General features: G+C 39.3%; 1 protein-coding gene across 1 annotated transcript; it reads right to left on the reverse strand.

Annotated features, from left to right (window-relative positions):
- Positions 1–871: 871 nt before the first annotated feature.
- Positions 872–21,719, reverse strand: LOC124164224 (venom carboxylesterase-6-like). Its single transcript, XM_046541453.1, has 10 exons — positions 21,502–21,719; positions 20,117–20,254; positions 19,525–19,687; positions 16,468–16,653; positions 15,437–15,636; positions 11,857–12,028; positions 10,334–10,512; positions 6,166–6,316; positions 5,263–5,395; positions 872–1,211 (listed from the first exon to the last, which is right to left on the reverse strand). The coding sequence occupies exons 1-10, from the start codon at positions 21,706–21,708 to the stop codon at positions 980–982; spliced, it is 1,761 nt and encodes a 586-aa protein (XP_046397409.1). The 5' UTR covers positions 21,709–21,719; the 3' UTR covers positions 872–979.
- Between the last annotated feature and the right edge of the window lie 159 nt (positions 21,720–21,878).

Genomic DNA, 21,878 nt, shown 5'->3' on the forward strand with positions numbered 1-21,878 from the left:
CCGCTGTTGTCCTCCGCTGTTATCAATGTCAATGTCTCTCTTCTGTAGAGGATCATGCTTCTAATGTAGGCTCTCACAACATAAAAAAATTAAATTATAATTTTACGGGAACAGCGCCCTCAAAATTAGCTGGAAGTGAGAACCAATGATACAACAACCGACCCACTTGACAATCCACACCTACCCCCATTTCTCCTCTCCACAGCCGACAGGTGATTTTATGAATCAACTTTTCCCTAGGCTTTTCCCTTGACGAAGCGATAATAAGGAAACAATGGGACCACCGCAGCATTGACGCGGTGACGTGGCGATCAAGTTATTATTTCCACGCAATATTAGAAAAAAAACGCGCGTGTGATCTGCTCCGTAATACGGTGCAACATTTGCTGTAGTAATCATTGGCGGATTTACGGGGGGAAGGCAGATTGTGTACCTGCCCTTCACAGACGCTTGAAAAATAGGCAAGATTTTTAATACAGCTATCATTAAGTTCATTTTGTTTTGTGTATTATGGAGCCTCAATCGTTTTATTTCATATTAATAACTTTTATATAAAAATAAAGAGAACATTTCGTGCCGAAACTGCTGCGTGATGTTTTTAATCTCTAATGCTAGAAGACAGTTTTCCTGTCAGGTTCTTGTGCCACCCGCCCCCTGAAAAAGTTCTGGATCTGCCCTTGATTTTAGTGTTGTATTTACAACTTTACTGCCAATCAACACTACAACCAACGTTACACTGTCGTTATGGTTTTGTTTGAGCGTCTCTTGCTTAGCCTCTAATCTAGAGAATGAACAACTTTTTGCATCTCTGAATTTTTATTTTAACTTATTATTTTTGTAAGTTTTACTCAACAAATTTTTCATTCATGCCAGAATTTCATATTTAACATTAACCACATCATTGTGACCATTAGACAGATTTTCGTGAATCACTGAGAAGGTAGATATTTACTTAGGAAGTACTGTTTTCCACCGATAGCTATTTCTCTTTCCTTTGGCATTGATATTTCATCGCCGGTCCGTCGCATGTCGGGTGGTTTTCGTCTTTGCAGAAAATTTGATCCCAGAGAGCCGCTCTCTTTTGTCGATAGCCTTTCTTCATGACGAATTTTTCTCTCATATCCAAGTAGTAGAGATCTTTATGTGTGTGCGGATACCAATGAAAATCGATGAGTGAGTCTCCGTCACTTTGATGGCTAGGTGTCGGATTCCTGAAAAGAAGGATACTGCCATTCAATATTTATGATGGGGACAGTGGCGGACACACGTGGTCGGACACACACCCCCCATGCGGGGTCGCCCGCATTGCCGAACATTGCAGAACCACAATTTTAACTTTTGTATATCATAAGATGGCATTGTCTTGTATGCGTGTATCATCAGTTCAAATAAAACTTTCCTAAACTTTGCATGTGACTCGATTATTTTTATTACGATAAATGTACATCTACATAATACCCTGCGAGCCACATCTAGGGTGTTTGGCAGGGGGTGATCAATCACCAGCATGCAGCATGCATTTGGACTCCCACATGCACACCACACCGTCCAAAAAACGTCCCGTATGCTACTAAACTTTATTACTATATGCTGTTAGAAATAATAATTGAATTAAGAAACATGCATTAAGTTTTACTTTGGTTAGTAGGCTACACTACAAGTCATGCAATCTATTTATGAGTTCTATCGTTGCCGTTATAATCTCTTATTGATCGCGGAAAAAAAGACATTCTGAACCTGATATAAAAGGTATATGTAAAGGTAGCTCAAGATCTTTTGCGCTCCTCTTTAAGTTTTTTTTCGGCATCCGCCAATGGATGGGGATGCAATGATAATGCTGCAAAAATATACCACGAATATGGTGCATCTGTTTTAGGAAATAAATGAAACCTGGGACTCAAAACTCGCATCGCCTTTTCATTTTTTATTATTTTCTATTTTTGCTAACGGCGGGAGCTGTAACACTCCACTCTACACAACTATTGAAGCAGCTTGGAGTTAAGTTCGAGAGTGCGACATCCATGACCAAGAGGACTGCATAGAGGAGGCCCAATTCCATCCCATTGAAGGTTGATTAGTAAATAACTTACTATGCTTGTCAATACTAGCTTTATGGATGCATTTCTTGGCGTGTAATAACTCATGCATGAATCATCCTCTGCGCTAACTTTTTTCTATCGCTAAGTAGTAGAGTATATAACGGCAGCAATAGAACTCGTGAATAGATTGCATGACTTGTAGTGTAGCCTACTAACCTATGTAAAACTTAATGCATGTTTCTGAATTTCTATTCTATATTCTATTTCTAACAGCATATAGTAGTATAGTTTGTTATTATACGGGACGTTTTTTGGAGGGTGTGGTGTGCATGTGGGAGTCCAAATGCTGCATGCTGGTGATTGATCATCCCCTGCCAAACACCCTAGATATGGCTCGCAGGGTATTATGTAGATGTAGATGTAGTAGTTTTATTTGCATGGTAGCATGTTCGCGTCCTCAGCACTCTCCTAGTTTCCGGTCTACCCGTCTGACGTTTTCCTGAATGCTTTGCCTGTGAACGAACGCGTGTCTGATGAAGGTCACGATGAGTGATGCATGCCTGGTGTGAAATCACCCCGTGCCACACACTTTGGTGGTGGCTCGCACGGTACCCCGTTTAGATGTAGATTATGTGTCATGATGGCCTGACAATCCTATCATCCTAGAAGGACGGGTGGCAGGGAAGAATGGCATGGGGCGACCCCGAATAAATTACGTCGGATACATTTTTAAGGACATAAAAGAGAATAATTACGTCGCTATGAAAAGTTTTGGCAGATTATTTTGTAATTCTGACCTAAAATCAGTGTATACTAAACTATTTCAAAAATGAGCACAAAATTAAATGTAATAATGCACATTCTATGGACAAACGCAACAGTCCTTTGTCGAAAACTTATTTTTATAATAACATGTACGGTAAAAGGTTGCTGAAGTATGTTGTACCTCATACCTTTAATTTTATGCCAAAGGCTTTATGTAATCTCAAATCTTTGGCCGACATTAAAAGAAAAGTGAAAGATTGGTCAATAAGTGATATTGTACACTTGTTATTTCTTTATTTTAATCTGGAATGTACAAAATATATTAAATGATCATAGTTCTGTTTAAAAGCCCCTAAAGTTGAAGCTGAAACTTGTAATATAAATGCTATGCTCTCAATGTGATACATGTTGTATTGAATAACTGGAACCTTCTTGACAAGCCAAATGGTTTAGAAGGACCAAGTTTGTATATGCAAATAAAGGCATTTACAAAAAAAAATATAAAAGTGCGAGAGTTATCAGAGGAGAGCGGTTTGGAGAGCTGCGACAAACCAATGCTAGGATTGATGACTTATAATGATATTTAAGTAAATGAAAGATCGTAGCACTTTTCCACAAGAATTTTTAATGCGTACAACGCGTTTCGGCTCACTGAGCCATCATCTGGTACAAGACACTTGAACACATGTGAAGATCCCTTTTATACCCTTGAGAAAGGAGGGGGGTTAGGAGAGGACTTAACATCTTTGAGGATGGGGGGGGGGGGGGGTTGTGGGAACGGGTGTACAGAGTAGAGACAATGGGGAAAGATACAACTACGGAATATGGAGAACCCACGTTGGAGGGAGGGTTCTAGTCATAACTGGTTCTCCATATTCCGTAGTTGTATCTTTCCCCATTGTCTCTACTCTGTACACCCGTTCCCACAACCCCCCCCCCCCCCATCCTCAAAGATGTTAAGTCCTCTCCTAACCCCCCTCCTTTCTCAAGGGTATAAAAGGGATCTTCACATGTGATCAAGTGTCTTGTACCAGATGATGGCTCAGTGAGCCGAAACGCGTTGTACGCATTAAAAATTCTTATGGAAAAGTGCTACGATCTTTCATTTAAGTACTTAAATATGTCTAACTTCCACCAATTGAAGCCTGAATCTGTTGAACTTACTTATAATGATAATTCAAAAAAATTATTCATGCATGAAATAAAATAGTTAATGGTTGTGATTAAACTTTATATCCTTAATACAAGTTATATATTCCTCAACGTAGGCTAAAAAGCGGTGCATATGATCAGAAGCGCAACTAAGAATTAAGGCTAGGGAAAGTTTTAGGCGCAACTAATACTGGAGGATCTGGGGGGTACGGAAGTCACATCAGGGTAAGCGGGAGGTGCGGAGGCCCTTCACCAGAAAATTTTTAAGATAATGCTTCAAAATGGCGAGTTTTACGGCTTTCTGAGGGTTATTTTATCAATCATAACACTATTCTACAAGTTATATTAATCCAATTAAGTAAAATGGATTAAACTTTTTAAAAATTCTGTGGGGGGTTTTATTCCCCAAAACGTCCCCCTTGCTGCATATGATCATATTTACAATAGGGTGGTTTCCAATTATTTTTTTAATGCCTTAATCGAAAGATTATTACTCCTGGAGTACGTATTTCACGCATTTAGATTTTTAAATGACAATATCTATTTTTCGCGATTAAATGAAAAGTGAAAATTTTCAAGCGCGCGAAAACGCGACGCTCAAGTATGAATGCCGGGAAATATCTCCGTACGTCGTATTTCTGGTTCCCCCTCCCGCCCGGTGAGGGGACCTTGAGGCGAGGCTTAGCGCTGATACGTCGCAGGCTGCCAGCGGGTAGCTGAGTACCTTGCTGAATGGTAGCGCTTGGCTTAAAAAAGGTTTATTAATACCTTATCAAACGAAGAAAACTTTCCGACCTTAGCCAGTTTTAGTAGGTGATTATTAAGACATGTTTCCCTGGGCTCTGTGCCTCATGCATGCATTGGTAACCTCAGACGATGTATAACTCCTATCCTCTCGTGTAGAAACTAGGTCCCTGTGACGTCACGTGGAGTGGAATCGCATGGGCGCCAATCTGGCCTTTTTCAAATGAGGGTAAAATTTGACCCTTGCCATTCGTCTAAACCGGTATTTCAAAAACCAAATAATTTGTGTATTATGAATACACTAATGGTGGGTAACGAATCGCAATCAATGACTTTCGTTTTCTTTGATGAAGGAAACTACCCTATTAGGTATTCTTGAGCGTTACACTTGCAAATTGCGTTTATTACGGTAATATCCGTATACAGAGATTCTTCGCGAATGATCGCAAACTTTAATACCGTTATGTACAGGATATTACAAATAAATACTGTCGAATGATTTATACCTCGTTATTTCCCTCGTTGTCCTTATACCTTTCCCTAGCTGGAAATGGATACTTACCCGGTAATGGCAAAGTTGGTGAACAACTCTACCAGCTTCTTGGATATAACGGTGTCAACAGAGCTGTCATTTAGGAATGGCGAAACATCTTTCCGGTAAAACAGCAACGTCAGCTCATCGTGGTGAACGGGACCTGTCAGAAAGTAAAATATGCTATTTTCTTCCACGGACTGGACAGAGGTTTAATTGGTATTGTCGGCTTGGAAAGTATTAAATTATCTCTAGGAGGTAGATATTGTAATTGTTGTACGTTAAAATTCACCTTTGTGAACATGTGACACTCTATTATTCCTTCTGAAAGTTTGTGAGAAAATTTCTGAGAATCCTGCTTGTCCAAGATAGTCTTTTAAGAGCAGGTGATAAAAAATCGTTATTGTATTCTCTGTCATCGCAATTAGCTGTTTAGTTTTACGACATATGTAAACATTATCTATAAACTTTATACAATCACTATTTAATTAACTCTCTCTATGAATTAACAATAATTATATTAAATAAAATTGCATGTTTTACCGGAATTATTATTATAACTTGAACCCATAGGCTTATTAACTCAGTCATATTTAATATCTGAGTAATTTTATCTGAAAATACTCGATGGCTAATATTCATAATATGTCAGTGTGATTAATAGCAATAAGTTTGGCTGGCAAATATTTCTTAAATGAGAGGCGTATGAATAATTCTTAAATTTTCCAGGACTACAGACTAAAATATAGATCATGCTTGGAGATGAAACAACATCTCGTATTCATGTTTACTTGGAATTTCTAGGATAGTAAAACAGTTAAAGTTATTATGAAAAACATAGGTGAAATACAAAATTAAAACTTATACGGATCTATTTTTGGTCATTAAGCACCATTCTTCAACCAGGTCTTATATAAATACTAATTTGCTTACCATCTTTTTTGCAGTATCCAGGATATGTGGTCATTCCTGAGTATTTTCCCAAGAAATCAAAGTGATAGTAATAGGTAGGAAATTTGTTTTTCGACGAGATGAGTTTTACGGAGTGATCTGCGCAGTACAGGAAGGTTCCATCGGTGTAAATCTGCAAAAACGAGATTACGTATTAAATTATTTTATTACGTATTAATTATATTTTTTAAGGAGTTTAATGTCAGTATGCCACTCGCAAAAGTACCATCCACACAGTGTTCATTCCATGGAACGACCGGTTTCACCCCGCTAGTTCATTCTTGGGCGAACTAAATTTTTTCAAAATATAACTAATAATTTCAGGCTTTACTTTGTGAAACCTCTCCATTTGGAAGTAAGGAAATAAAACTTTGTAAGGTTCACTGTTATTTAATTATGGGCACCACCCGGGTTTCGTTACTTGGTTACATCGTCAGGTGACTGATCTTGCATGCATCATACATTTATACACAAAGTACACAAGTGACAGTGAGGACATCTATCGGAAAGGAAAAGGACTGGTTGAAAGGCCGGGGGTGAGGGTGAAATACGGAATGGAATAGGGAGAGGGGTGGGGGTAGGTAGGAGGGGGGGGGGGGTAAGGGGGATAGGGTAGTTTCCTTCATCAAAGAAAACGAAAGGCATTGATTGCGATTCGTTACCCACCATTACTGTATTCATAATATACAAATTATTTCGTTATAGAAACACCGGTTTAGACGAATGGCAATGGTCCATTTTTATCCTCATTTGAAAACGGCCAAATTGGCGCCCATGCGATGCCACTCCACGTGACGTCACAGGGACCTAGTTTCTATACGAGTAGATAGGAGTTTTACATCGTCTGAGATTACCAATGCATGCATGAGGCACAGAGCTCAGGGAAACATGTCTTAATAATCACTTATTAAAACTGGCTAAGGTCGGAAAGTTTTCTTCGTTTGATAAGGTATTAATAATCCTTATTTAAGCCAAGCGCTACCAGCTAGCAGGGTACTCGGCTACCCACTAGCAGCCTGCGTCGTATCAGCGCTCTAGCCTTCCTCAAGGTCACCTCACAGGGTGGCAGCGGGAACGAGAAATACGTCACACGGAGAGATTTCCCGGCATTCATACTTAGCCGTCGCGTTTTATCGCGCTTGAAAATTTTCACTTTTCATTTAATCGCGAAAAATAGATATCGTCATTTAAAAATCTAAAAGCGTGAAATGCGTACTCCAGGAGTAATAATCTTTCGATTTAGGCAATAAAAAAATAATAGGAAACCACCCTATTGGGGCAGCCTTGATTTGGGACGAGGGTTTTTTCTTGTGAGGATGGGTATCTGACCAACTAGGGGAAGGCGGGGTTAAAGTGGGTGAGGAGACGAGAGCTAAAGAAGGTGGCGGTGTTGGGGAAGAAAGAGAGGATTAGCGGGGTACATTGAGTTTTCTAAATCACTGCATCCAGGGGGAGTGATCGCTCCCTGATCAGTGAGCGGACTGTGACGTCAGCGCTCATTGAGCGATCACATTCCCCCCTGGATGGTGAATGCTCAGTGAGCGCTTTGGTGGGGAACTTGAAATGCAAAACATTCAATATGACGCCCAGCGCTTGTGCATACTTTCGTGTAGCGGCTGCGAAATATCCTTTAATGCCTGTGATAAGTTCATACCTTGTGACTCTGTCCCGAATATATATCACTCTTAATGTACGGGCCTTAAGGATTTATCGCTAACAGTTCTTTACGAGTCGTGTGATATTTATTGGAAATGCCTTTTGTGTCAATCGTCCAAATATTTCGTTGGGAATCTGGCGCCTGACATTGAAGTCTTGAAAAAAGAGGTCTTTGCACTAAAATGGACGTCTTTCCCATGTTTAGAAAGCAATAGTTTCACATTTGCTAATTCCGTGAAATCCGCTTCGTCTTATAGTTTCTTGAATGAGATTTAATAATTAATCAAGGACAGCAGTAGACGTTATTATTATCACAATAAACTGTTTGTGAACATCGGGTGACAAATGATGAAGTTATATCTCAGCATTACGGGACGTAGTGTGGCGGATGTTTTGTGGAAGTGCTGGTAAACCGGTCAAATTAAAAAAAATGCTGGTGTTATCGTACTAACCAAATCTGACATTACTTTTGAAGTGAGCTATGTGCCACATGAGCTTCTAATTGAGGAATGGACTTTGAATGTGCTCGGGTTAATGTTAATGTTCCTGCTGATGACAAACAAATGTTTGTTATATCTTCTTGTCGTTCGCCAGCGAGTTGTTTTAAGGGTTTTTAAATCGCTGAACAACTTGCTTGATGCCAACTTTTTATTGACAAAATAGATTTAGCCTATAACCTTCAACATTTCTAGTTCTGTCTACTTTATGTATGCCACTCACTTTGTCAAAGGTCACATGAAAGGTTTTACTCTTAACCCTGATATCACTGTAATATGTTTCTCTACCAGAAGACCAATATTTATAAAGGTACCTGCCTTATGTACGATCATTCTCGCGTGTGTTATAGAAATTCACCGCTTTACACGATGCAATTTTGATTTTAACTTCATACATACTTCAGCTATTGCGGAATGACGTCCCCCGTGTAAAACGGCCTGAAGGCAATGTTGAAGCAATTACTTAGTTAACCCGGGAGAAAAATTACTCACGCCTTATTTTTTGATTAACCGGACAAGTAATACCCCGCGATTTACGTATATAGATATATTTCAATTTATCTGAAGCCTATGAAATATTAATAAAGAGTTAAAAACACATTTCAACTCGAAAATCCATTTTTCAGCGAAGGCTACATCTGAACTTTACCTGGCTTACGACAAAATTCCACCGCAGAATAATATTTTGGCTACCTAATTTAGTAAATAAATACGTAACAAAAGGCCTTCTGCCAATTGCATTTAATATGCCTACATTACGTATAAGTCATCCAGCGTTCGATACGTTACAATGTATAATTAATACGGCTGCTCGACTCGACAGTTCTTCGGCACCATTTTGAACTCGCGCCGCCGCTCACTGGTCGGTTAGCGAGGTGATCATACCCGGGGGTACGCTCACAAATATGGCGGCCGCTCACTAGTGATCGGGTGGTGAGCGGTCGCATCCAGGGGGAGAGCGGTGGTTCGCTCACCTTCCGCTCAGTGAGCGGAGCTCCCCCTAGATGCACCCAATAGTCTATGGAAGGTCCTTGAGTCCGGCTGTGGAAGGTGCCGGTATGGGTTAATGATTTCTCCGAAGGACATGGGTCACTGGGGGAATTTTGGTAAAAGCACTGCGTAGTATTCGTTCTTGGAAGTTTTAACGGCACACAGGTGGATAGGCACTTGAAAATTTAGCCTCTGTGAGACATACCGAAGGCCCATGGAATTAAATACCTATATTTTAACCACGTGCAATCTGGGATTGGTTGAAGGAAGAAAGAGACACCGTCATTGGCACCGTCTCCAAATAAGTTCTGACGAGAAAAAAGTGGCTCCTTCTCTTGCTCCCACATTGCACTCACCAAAAGTTCTTTTCGTCTTTTCTAACGACGAAAATGCCGATCCATCATTTCACGGATGCTTGGCCCATGTGAGCAAATTAACGATTCATTATGTAAGGTACTTCGCGTCTCATTGGTTATTGGAGAAAAATACATATTAACTGTCTGGAGCAAAGCCAAAGGTATTTTCCTAATAGACTATCACTTGACAGGTCATCGCAAATTCTCCATCCAGCACAAGGTTGCGTAAGAGGTAATGAGAAGAGCAGGCTTCAGAGATAATATTTCCAAATTTTATTGGCTCTTGGATGTTCATTTTATCATAAATGCTCATCATATGGGCGTCAAGAGGGGGTTTTGGATACTTAATTAAAGTTGAACATTTTTTTAGCATTTACAATATCTGCCCCACGTTACTGAAAGCTATTGTAGTACTTCCTTTCCATGTATCGGTACAATCGTATTTCTCAGACAAATATCGCATAAATTTAAATGTAAACTATCGTACAGTGTGCTTATTTACTATTCCTTAACTTAACCTTACCGTGATATGGGCTAATATATATATATTGTTTATATAATAATGATTCATCACATTTTTAGCGTACCCTGGAATTAATAATGTCGGCATTCCACAAAAATATAGCGTTAGATTAAGAGCTGTATACTCACATCAGATACGTATTGTAGCGAGTTGTTGGTGATGCATCCGTTGGGAAAGTAGAAATCTTTTAATATTTTGCTCTTCTTTGCAGATAATATAGATCCTTTGTCATAAGAGAAGGCCAAGGGAGCAATGATATTAAAATAATCACCGAATTCTTGGACAAGATCTCCATTGCTTACTATGACTGAAAAAAATTGAATATTATTATTTTTTATGTAAATAAGATATCCATTTACTACATGTAAACAAGCATGGTCCCTCTAAGCTACACGGCTCTTCAGAGGACACACATGCATACATTACGACACATATCAAAATCTTGTTTGTAGTAAACGCTTAAAAAATTGCAATTTATAATATTGAGACTTGAAAACAGTAAGAATAGCTTATATATTAAGACATTCCTCATTTTTGAAAACACAGGTATTCATGCCAAATATATTTAGTATGATTTAATTTCCTCAAATAACCGTGAAGGTACCTCTTTCTTTACTTCTGCCATCCCTTCAAGATCACCACAATGTTTGGGCATGCAAATAAAAGTGTGTGGTGCATATGTAATTTTCTGATATTTTACCATAGAAATGTATATAACTGTATTTTACCAACTCAGGGTAAGTTCAGAAAACCAACGGGCAATACAAGTTGCTCATAATATTCGATGCTATGAAAAATTAATAGACCGAGCGAAGAGAACATTTCACCAAAAGAAGAGACTTGCTTACAGCAGGAAACATAAACATGGAAGTAAAGATACAATTTATGAGAATCTAAATTTGGAGTATGATTCTAAACGGAAATGAAGCATGGACAATGACAGCAGCGAAGAAAGCAAGGATAGAGGCCTTCGAAATGTGGTGCTGCAGAATAATGATGAGGATCAAATGGATCGACCGAGCTAGTAATGAGGAAGTCCTAAGAAGAGTAGGAGAGAAGAGAAGCCTCATGAAAACCTTATTAAGAAGACGGAGCAACCTTATAAGCCACCTCTTGAGACATGATGAAGTCAGTTGTCGAGGAACAAGTAAATGGCAAGAACGGAAGAAGAAGACCTCGAAAAAAATGCATGGAACAGGTTAAGAAGGATGCGAAAGAGAAGAATGACGTAGGTCTGAAAATATTAGCTCATAGGAGAATTTAGTGGAGAGCTGCGTCAAACCAATCTTAGGATTAAATTATTACGGAGACTTCCGCGGTTAGTTATTTGGTGATGGTTTTCCGGGTTTACACCGCGTTGATACATGTTTTGCGGACGACAGTTTCGGGCGCGTTCCAGCTCCCGTCTTCGGGTCCAAAAGACCCTTTTCTTCTTTTGGTCAAAAAGGTTTGGTTTAAAAAGGTCTTTTGGACCCGAAGACGGGAGCTGGAACGCGCCCGAAACTGTCGTCCGCAAAACATGTATCAACGCGGTGTAAACCCGGAAAACCATCACCAATCTTAGGATTGTTATCCAGTGATGATGACGATGAAAAATTGATGCATGCCCTTCTTTCCCCGCCAAATTCGAACATTTTTGGCTAGCACTTACCTTCAGCGAAATTCATCATCTCGTTGCTCGCAGTTCCGGTTATCCATGGCTTGTGGGCGAAGTTACCGGACTGGAAAATACATTCAGGCTCTTCTGTGAGGAAATGAGACTTATAGCTTCCTTTCGGTTCCACCACCACTGTTAGAGGAATAATAGGATTGAAGGCCCAGTCCTATACTTTTCCCATTTCCACAGCGTCACCATGAAATGAAGCATTAGAGAAAAATTGGATATGGGCTGCAATTATAGAGTAACCGGTGATGAAGTCTTAATAGGTTTCAAACCGATTTAAGTTAATAAAGTAAAATTTAAGGTAAAATTTCTATGTCCATGCGGTGTGCATGTGGCGGCATGATGCATGCTGGTGATTTATCACCCCCTGCCAAACACCTTCGAGGTGGCTATCAGTGTATTATGTAGATGTAGATAAAAGTATTAATGGGTACTGACGCTTTAGCAACGAATTCTGCCATCATAGGGTTGAGAAATTGATCTGTTGGATGAATCATTCGCCCAGCATATGATGGTGACGACATTATTTCTAGATCTAGACCTACATTATGCCCTGCAAGCCTCCTCTAGGGCGCTTGGCATAGGGTGACCAATTGCATGAGGATCCCCACATGCTCACATATACATCTACATCAACATAAGACCCTGCGAGCCACCTCTAGGGTGTTTGGCAGGGGGCGACCCATCACCAGCATGCATCCGGACTCCCACATGCACACCACACCGTCCAAAAAACGTCACGTACCTATAATAAAAAATTATACTACTAGATGCTGTTTGAAATAATAATTGAATTAAGAAACATGCATTAATTTTTATATAGGTTAGTAGGCTACACTACAAGTCATGCAATCCATTTACGAGTTCTATTGCTTACGTTATAATCTCTTATTGATGGTGGAAAAAAAGACATTCTGAATATTTCTGTTCTACATTCTATCTCTCTTATTTTATTTATATGATCTGATCTGCTGTAGTATGTTGGTGTCCGTAAGATATGGCTAACTTCGTCAGAAAAGACACTGCTCTTGAATTTATCTAAAAGGTTTAGTCTATTTTTCAATCTACGGTCCGACAGAGATTCCCATCCGAGTTTATCTAATAGGTCAGTTACACTAACAAGAATATCGTCCGCCCTTACAAAGACTTCGGAATGACCTCTCTCACTTAAGGCCGTTTTACACGGGGCAGGTCCTTGCACAATTTGACGTGTGTAAGAAGGCGCAGTAAAAATTGCGTCGTTTAAAGCGGTGAATAGCTAGAATGCATGCAAAAATGCGTGGACTTGAGATGACAAAATAGCCCCTGTTCTAATTTCGTTCATGCATTCGCGCAATTTCACGCCATTTCAGAAAGTATAGCAGTTTTAACCTGCGCAATTCCGTGCCCCGTGTAAAACGGCCTTGATAGATGTACAAATAAGGGAGTGGGGAGAGGGAACCAACTTATTGAGCAAGTAACTAACCGCAAACTTTAAATTATTTGCAAAGTTTATTTAAAGAAATCTGTTAATACCTTTTGATATTCTGTTGTGGAATTATTAATATGCTTTTCGATCACATAATTCTTATCAAAATTAGATGGTTAATTTTTTGAAGTGAATCTACAACAGTATGTTTCGATTCACTAGATTTGAGGATAAAACATTGAAAAATTCTGAAATTTTCATAAAACAAATATCACATTCTACCTTTCTCTCTTAACCTTTTTATGCCTGGCGATACCACATGGTAAGAGCTGGTAGTGCAATAGTAAACGTCCCTTTTTATTATGTTTCGTAATTTATCAGGATTTTTCAAATTTATTGGCATAATTTTTTATTTTATTTTATTTTATTTTATTTTATTCCAAAACCTCCGAATACAGCTCTCATAGGCCATTTTAAATCGGGGTATTCAACAAATTCAACAATGAAACTTACACGAACAACCATGCCCTGGATAAGGGGAACTTACCCAGGCGGGACTCGAACCCGCGACCTCATGTATGGCAGGCGAGGACTTTACCCCGCCGCCACCGAGGCCGGCAAATTTTAATTTCATATTTGCTAAAATTTCGCTCTTTTCGGCTATTATGGATATGTAAGCGTAATTTTGAATGAAAATATGTGTTTATTTGGCGAAAAATTGTGAAAATTTAACGTATTTGGCATTCAAATGTACTTTTAGATTGTTTATTAAATTTCGAAGTTTTGACCCCTTAAACGCCTAGCAGTATCATATGTTACCAGACTGTATCTCCTAAACTATTGGTGCTAAAAGTATAACATTTGCGGCTAACTACTCAGAATCAAATTGATTTGAAAATATAAGATTACGAAATAATTCGATTTTTTTTATTCAGGCGTTATCGAGTTAATTTCCGTCAAAGCGGGAATTAGGAGTTGATACATGACTGAATTTTATGAATAACGTGTTCCCCTCAAGTCAACCTTAACTTAAATTCATACAAATGTAAAGAATACGCAATTGGTTTCCCGTAATTTCGTATTCAGTCGGGTAGCCTGAGATCATTTTCCCGCCTAACGCCGGCCAAAAAATCTTTCACTTTTAGAAATTCCTAGATTCTCACTTAAAAAGGCTATCAAGGGTAAAAATGACTAAACCTGGGAGTGAGTGTCACTCATAAATTTTTCTCACTTATCAAGTTCTCGGTTATCGAGGTTTGACTGCACATCAAGAACTAATGGGATGTTTAAAAAGCACGGACCTGTTCGTACCAATGGGAATAGTACTCAGTATACCACCATCTTGTGGTGTTCTGCCCGTCGGCAGGTCCCCTTCCCCAATGCTGTCTCAATTCCCTCCTGTCTCTGGCCAACTCCTTGAAGTCTTCATATCTTCCAATTTTTATGTTGTCAAGGAAGTTCAGCCTTTCCCTTCCCCTTCTTCAGATCCCTTCCACCGTTCCCTCCAAAGCTACTTTCAAAATTCCATTCCCTCTCATCAAATGTCCCAGCCAGTTACCCTTCCTTTGATTAATTTTGTCCATCAACGTTCTTTTCTCCTCTATCCTATTTAACACTCGCTCATTCTTAACTCGATCCGTCCACCGTATTCCCTCCATCTTCCTCCAAACCCACATCTCAAACGCCCCAATCCTGTCCCTGTCTCTCTTCCCCATCGTCCAAGTCTCACATCCATACATAAACACACTCCACACATAGCATTTCACCAATCTCTTCCTCAATTTTAATTCCTACTCAGTATAACTCGTAAATAGATTTCATGACTTGTAGTGTAGCCTACTAACCTATGTAAAAATTAATGCATGTTTCTTAATTCAATTATTATTTCTAACAGCATATAGTAGTATAGTTTGTTAGTATACGGGACGTTTTTTGGACGGTTTGGTGTGCATGTGGGAGTCCAAATGCATGCTGGTGATTGATCACCCCCTGCCAAACACCCTAGAGGTGGCTCGCAGGGTATTATGTAGATGTAGATGTATAATCGAGTAAGAAATCAACAGAGTGACTAGACTGCCTGAAAAAAAGACGCAGTCACCTTGCTTTAGATTTAATTTAAGTTATTATTTATTTTTTCATACAAACCGCTTTGCCACTCACCCTTAAACTGTTGTACGACTGAGCCAGTTCCTCGGTGCTTATCCTCCTCAAACAATCCACAATTTGCTTCGACGTGGCCTTTTCATCGTAAGGGCAGTTGAGAAGCTTTGCCTGCTTCCTCAGCATCTCCCTCTGGTTCTTTTGCATCGCCCATCCGCAAGAAGCAGTTCCGCCCATCGATATCCCTCGGTGAAAGAGGTCTATGGGAACATAAACGTACTTCTAGAACATTCTTTAACACGTTGCCTGCTATGAGCGTAATCTAACGCCATACGTCTTTTCAAAAATCGTAGTTTCCCATTCTTTAACAAAGTGGTAATAACCTCTAAATAATGAAAAAAAGCAAAATTCATTCTTTAAAACTATACTAAACATCTTTTCCTCGCATCAAAGTTGGCTGTTGAGAAATGACACAAAGCCATTGAAAATAGCAAGCGCTGGGGTACATCTACATCTACAAATTACCCTGCGAGCCACCTCTAGGGTGTTTGGCAGGGGGTGATCAATCACCAGCATGCAGCATGCATTTGGAATCCCACATGCACAAATCAGGGTACAGATCAACAGCGCTAAGATCAGCAGGGATAATGTTAAATTTTGCTGATTCCTTAGAAAGTTCTCTACATATCCTTCTTTATTTTTATAGAAATTTATACATAATTCCACAGCAGTTTCTGTAGAAGATCTAAAAAATTCACCAAGGGATTTTTAAGATGCTCTACGGAATTTCTAAGCACTTTTTTGCAGAACTGTACATAATCCTCTATTGTGTGAGTAAAAATTCTTTACCATAATGTCTTTTTTCTCTGTCTTCTAATTCTTTAATAATCTGTAAAACTCTGTAATCTAATTCTTTAACTGTCTGATGAAATCTATAATGAGCGTTGCTTACATATGTGGAATAACCCCGTGTCACACACCCTGATGGTGGCTTGCACGGTACCCCTTAGATGCAGATGCTACTACCTTGACAAAAACCCTGAGCATCTTTGGTATTATGACATAATGCTGCTCCATTTTTTCAGACTCACGTTGAGATAATTTTGATGCCATGTGGAAGTTCACAGAGGCTCCACCAGCGCTGTATCCAAGGAGTGTCACCAGATTTTTGTCTCCTCCAAAGCACTCAATGTTGGCTTGGACCCATTGCATCGCCAAAACTTGGTCCTTTAGTCCGTTATTTCCTGGGACCACTGAATCCCCTGTACTCAGGAATCCTTAAGGGTTAGTAAAAATTAAGTATTAATACTCGGTGTGAGTTAGGAGTTAGACAGGCTTCGAGATTAATATGGCATTTTTTCTCAAGAATTTGTTCTCTTCTAACCAAATTACTTTCCCATCGCTCTTTGAAATTTGGAGAGGTTAATTTTATTCATCCCATTTACGTTATAACTAGTTATAAATGTCCTTTCTCGCTTTTATAAATTTAGAAGGCAAGAAGATTTAAAGCATGCTTGTTTCTTAAGGCATTTTTACACGGGGAATGTCACTACGCAGGTTTGCAAAGAAAATGTTTTTGAAACTGCGAGAATGTGAAGCCAATATTATACCAGGGAATATTTGGCCATCTATAAAATCTGATCGTGCGGGATTTTCTCTACGTGGAGGCGGAAGTACGCCGGCGTTTTCGAATTGTTTTTTGTTTATGGGAAGCTTAGGTATACAAATATGCAGGATTGGCTCAAAAGGGAGAAACGAATGTTATTAATTTCATTATTTACGATTATTTTTTAGTTTTCGGCATAGGTATTTCTAATATTTCCTATACATAAGACAAATGTTATCCCTGGATTAGATTAAAATAACTGAGGAGCGTAGATTAGCGTAATACACACTCTTCATCGGTATCACCAGCTAAATACAGCGTAAGAGCTCCTTGCTGGTGACTGCTGTCGCTTAAATACCAATTTCTACTATATAATTCTGCTCTGATGATCTGCTTAGCTGACGTTATTCAGATAAAATGGCTGGGCCAAGCTGGGTGAATAATAGTTATAAAAAATAAAAGTTCCTGAGAACTTTTCACGCTACTCATGTTCGCTTACAGCATGTAATTTGCCATTTTTCGTATAGTTCGATAGAGGAAACAAAACGTAAAGGCCGTAGTAATGCATAGGCAAGTGTCATCACTATGTACATGATTAACGACTCTGTGATCGCCATACTTACTTCCAATACAATTAATAGCTAAGAAATATTTTTCGAGTAATTTTGTTGCGCGACAATGCACAAAAAACTATACTCACTGTGCGATTAGCATGAAATCATAAGATGACTTGCTCCCAGACAGATTTTTAGGAGCCAACGCTTTTCGCTTCTCAATTGTTTTCGCAACGCAAAGCTGTGAAGGGCAAAATTTGCCGATGGGGCGAGAGCTCACGTCGCGTCGACGCAACGCAGGACTATCAAGGCACCCTTATGAGGTCGTATCACTGACGTTCAACCGGTCTTATTTCCTCGCATATTATCTCTTCATTACTCTCGCCACCGTCTCCAAACAGTCAGGGGCAATAGAGTAGATACTTGTCAACCTGTATCTCAAATATGTATAAAATTATTTTGATTTTTTTCTGTGCGGTAAAATTCTCGTTTTTGAGGTGTTTTGGGGGAAGATAATCCCGACAAAGTTATACCACCATGCTCTACGACGAGAGAGACGGTATACTTGTTTACTGCATTTCGTCCAATGGCGAAATCACGTCAAATATTCAAATTAGACTTTCTTTTCCCCCATTGCAGAAGATAAATGTTGGAAAGGGCCTATTCTATACAGACTGAAAAGTTTTGTCGATAAAGCAAATTATGACCATGTAAAGTCAGTATAAGAAAATATTTTTTATTTATTTTATTTATTTTCATCAGCCCGAAAACAGCTCACTGAAGGCCTTTTACATCGGGAGAAATAACGATTAACAATTACTGTCACACACAACCATTCCCTGGATAGGCACAAGCTATCCAGGCGGGATTCGAACCCGCGACCTTCGGTTTGGCAGGCGAGGACTTTACCCCGCTGCCACTGAGGCCGGCAAATATACAAAATACGACCGATCGAGGGGGAGATTGCCTCCTTATCAAGTGCATAAATGAATACTCACTAGTTGCCAAACACAAGTATATATTATTTAATTTCATGGTCGATGTAAAGGAATAATATGCTTCTGTCATCATGAGTCCCTCTACTTTAAGGATGTTTGAGAAATATGAGGCGTTGATGGAGGAATAGGTGAAAGGAGAAATATCTATAGTTATCTCCATGGTTTCTGCGTTAGCTACATCAAGTTGCCTTCAAGATGGAACCATCTTTCGGCACTCACACCTGATCTGAAGATGAGGTTAACATTCGCCTCGAAACATCATATTGAAAACAACTTGACGCAGATAAATTGGAAACCGTGGAGAGAACTGCAATCATCCCTGCGAAATCCTCGAGCAGAAAAAAAGAAATTATTACATTTTTTATTGAAAAGATTGCATAATGATATTTTATTGAATTTAATCTAATTCTCCTCCTTAATAAAAGTAATTAAATGAGGCAACCCAATAAAATTCATGTAAGCTCAGTCTCATGCATTGATGGTAGTGGTGAGGAGGGAGATGAGGCAGGGAAAACCTTCACGCAGGCCATCATATTTAATTGGCAAAAGAAAAGTGGATGGATACTTACATTTGACTAACCAGTAGATGGTAGTACTCTTCCATTACATCGATAGTAGTAAGTCCCCTCACCCAGGATCACTAAACCTTCGTAATTTTTACGACGCGCCAAATTAAAATTCCAAAGTTTTGAAAAATGCTCTTCGTAATAAAAATAAGTATTTCATGGTATTTTAAATACTTGCATCAAAATTTTTGTTATAAATCATAGTAAAAAGAATCATTAAAAAATAAAAGTAATAAATATACTGAAAAATTTACATTGACAATAATAAAACCTTAAGTCAATTGGTTTAAATCACAAAATTAACCTTATTGGAGGTAAAAAAATGGCGTCGTCAAAATGACGAAGGTTTAGTAAGCACGTGGCTCTGAGCTAGATTTAGTAATCTGGGGTTAACTGCAAAAGGTTATTAAATCCATCCACTTACCGAACGAACCCAATCTGTAATTTATAGTCACCAAAACGACGTCCTTATCCATCCAGTAATGTGCTCCCCATTCACTGCTTTGACCGGACCACGTGGCGTAAGCCCCAGGATGAATGTAAATTATAACAGGTAATCGCCCATGATTTTCTCCTTTCGTAGGACGCTTGGAAAAGATGCGAAATTCCAATTATTCACATTAATTTATGGAATACTACCTGGTAATCGTCATATCATATTTTGATTAGTTTTATCACACAATCGAAGCATTTCACCAGTTAAATGTGATGACCAATTTCAACAAAATAAATATTGATTTCGGAGGAAGAAATGTTTCATTCAAAAAATCAATACTGTCTCAAGTAAAAATTATCATTTCAAATTTGAAAAATCTGCCATTTCCTTCCTTTCCTTAATCTCGTCAGAATTACATTTTTTCAATGTCAAAGAAAATGCTATTCACCCATCTCTAATGTTTACCTTTGGAGTGTAAACGTCATGGTCACCATTTTTTCATTGATCCAAAATAATATTCAGGTCATAGTATGAATTTATTTGTTGGCCCATTCAAGTAAAGCATATTATATATCTTTACCTTTGGAGTGTAAACGTTGAGGAATAAGCAATCCTCGGATATCTTTCCGCTGATGGAGATGCTGGACTGCGGGCACGAGTCTCCATCTGCCACGGCATTCCTAACTCCATCCCATTCCTCTCTCACTGGCTCCGGATGCTTCAAAAAAAGTTTTAAAAAACCATTTAACTCAGCCGGCGAGTTTTGGAAAGAACAGGAAAGGTGAACTCTACGCCTCAATCGTGAGACATAAAATTTTCTCCAATGGCCGTAACGTAGGGGTCATGTAGCAAGTACAAAAAAATGTGTTGGTTTGTTGGAGCGGGAAAATTTGCAGTAGTACAAGTGTGCATGTTATTAGTGATATCTCCACCGAAGGAAACTTAGCGAGGCCCCTTACAACACTCGTTTCCTTTGCGTTGAGTGAGTTAATGTGTCTCAGCCGAAGAAACCTTAGCAAAGTTCCTTCAACCCAGTGGTGTAGCCAGGATTCTGAAATGGGTGTGGGGGGTTTACCAAAGATTTCGAGGCCCTACCGGGGTGTATTGGAAACTCCCCAGGGGCAAAGGGGTCCAGGGGTCCTCTCCCGGAAAATGTTGGTATTTTTGATGTTGAAAATGTGATTTTTAGGACTCAAAAACAGTAATTTTATACGAGTTTTCATTACAATAAAGTATATAGTATAATAACATAAAATAAAAGGCTCAAGGGGGGATTGTGATCCGGAAAACCCCCTGCGTGACTACGTCACTGGTTCAACGCTTGCAAAGGTTTCCTCCGAGTTAAGTGAGTGCTTGTAGAGGGTTGTAAATGGTTGAGAGGCTGGGGTTGGTCATTGACGTGAATTTTCCCCGTTCCAAAAAACCAACACAATATTTGTTTTGTACCTACGACGCAATCCGTACTTTATGGCTATTGGAGAGTTTTGGAAAATCCAGGAGATCTACATATACATTCTACCCTGCAAGCCGCCTAAAATGCCTGCCACCTACGGCAGGGGGTGTTAGGACACAAGCCATTTACATTAAGAGAGCAAATACACAAAATTACGACTAGCATTTATTAAAGTCCTTTATGCTTCGAGGGAAAATAGAATTTCCATATCTATCCATTATGCAAAATATCTCTCTTGATTTATCGCTTCTGTCGGAAATATAGTATGGCTCTAATATGATGTTCTCCGTGATATCTATCCAATTCCAATTGTTCAAGCAATCTAAGCCTAGTGCGCAGCCTTCCAGTCTCTAGCGGCTCCCAGGCTAATGCGCTAGTAGAATATATAATCGCTGTAGTAGTATATCTAATCGCTGCGAAAACCATGAAATCAAAAAATGTATCATATATTCATCGCTCAACTACGCCGAGAAAGGATCTCTTCATATAGGTACCTCTCTTTCAGAACTCACCTCGAATCTGCGTGCTAGGCCATACTTAATTCCAAGATAAGCGTCGAAGTCTCGGCCGGACCTAGATTTCATGGTGATGCCTCTGAGGGCTCCAAAGGAGCAATACGCCACCGGGCTACTCCGTCTCTCATCGATAGCTACGCAGAGGTGTTGCAGGAGAGCTGCGAACAATACCGCAGTGGTGGCAAATGATTTCCACATGTTCATTTCTTTCGCACGTCTCCGAGAAAAAGTGCTGGAGCACGGCTTTTTATGCGATTTTCTACGGGAGAGGGCAATGATTATCTGGAAAACGTCACATAGGACGGGTCTGCCAAACGTTATCTGCTCTCGCGGAGCTAACTCTTGGAATAATTCACTATACGTGGTAGTTTTTC

Source organism: Ischnura elegans, chromosome 8 (genome assembly GCF_921293095.1).
Source record: "Ischnura elegans chromosome 8, ioIscEleg1.1, whole genome shotgun sequence".
In the NCBI taxonomy this organism is placed as follows: Eukaryota; Metazoa; Arthropoda; class Insecta; order Odonata; family Coenagrionidae; genus Ischnura; species Ischnura elegans.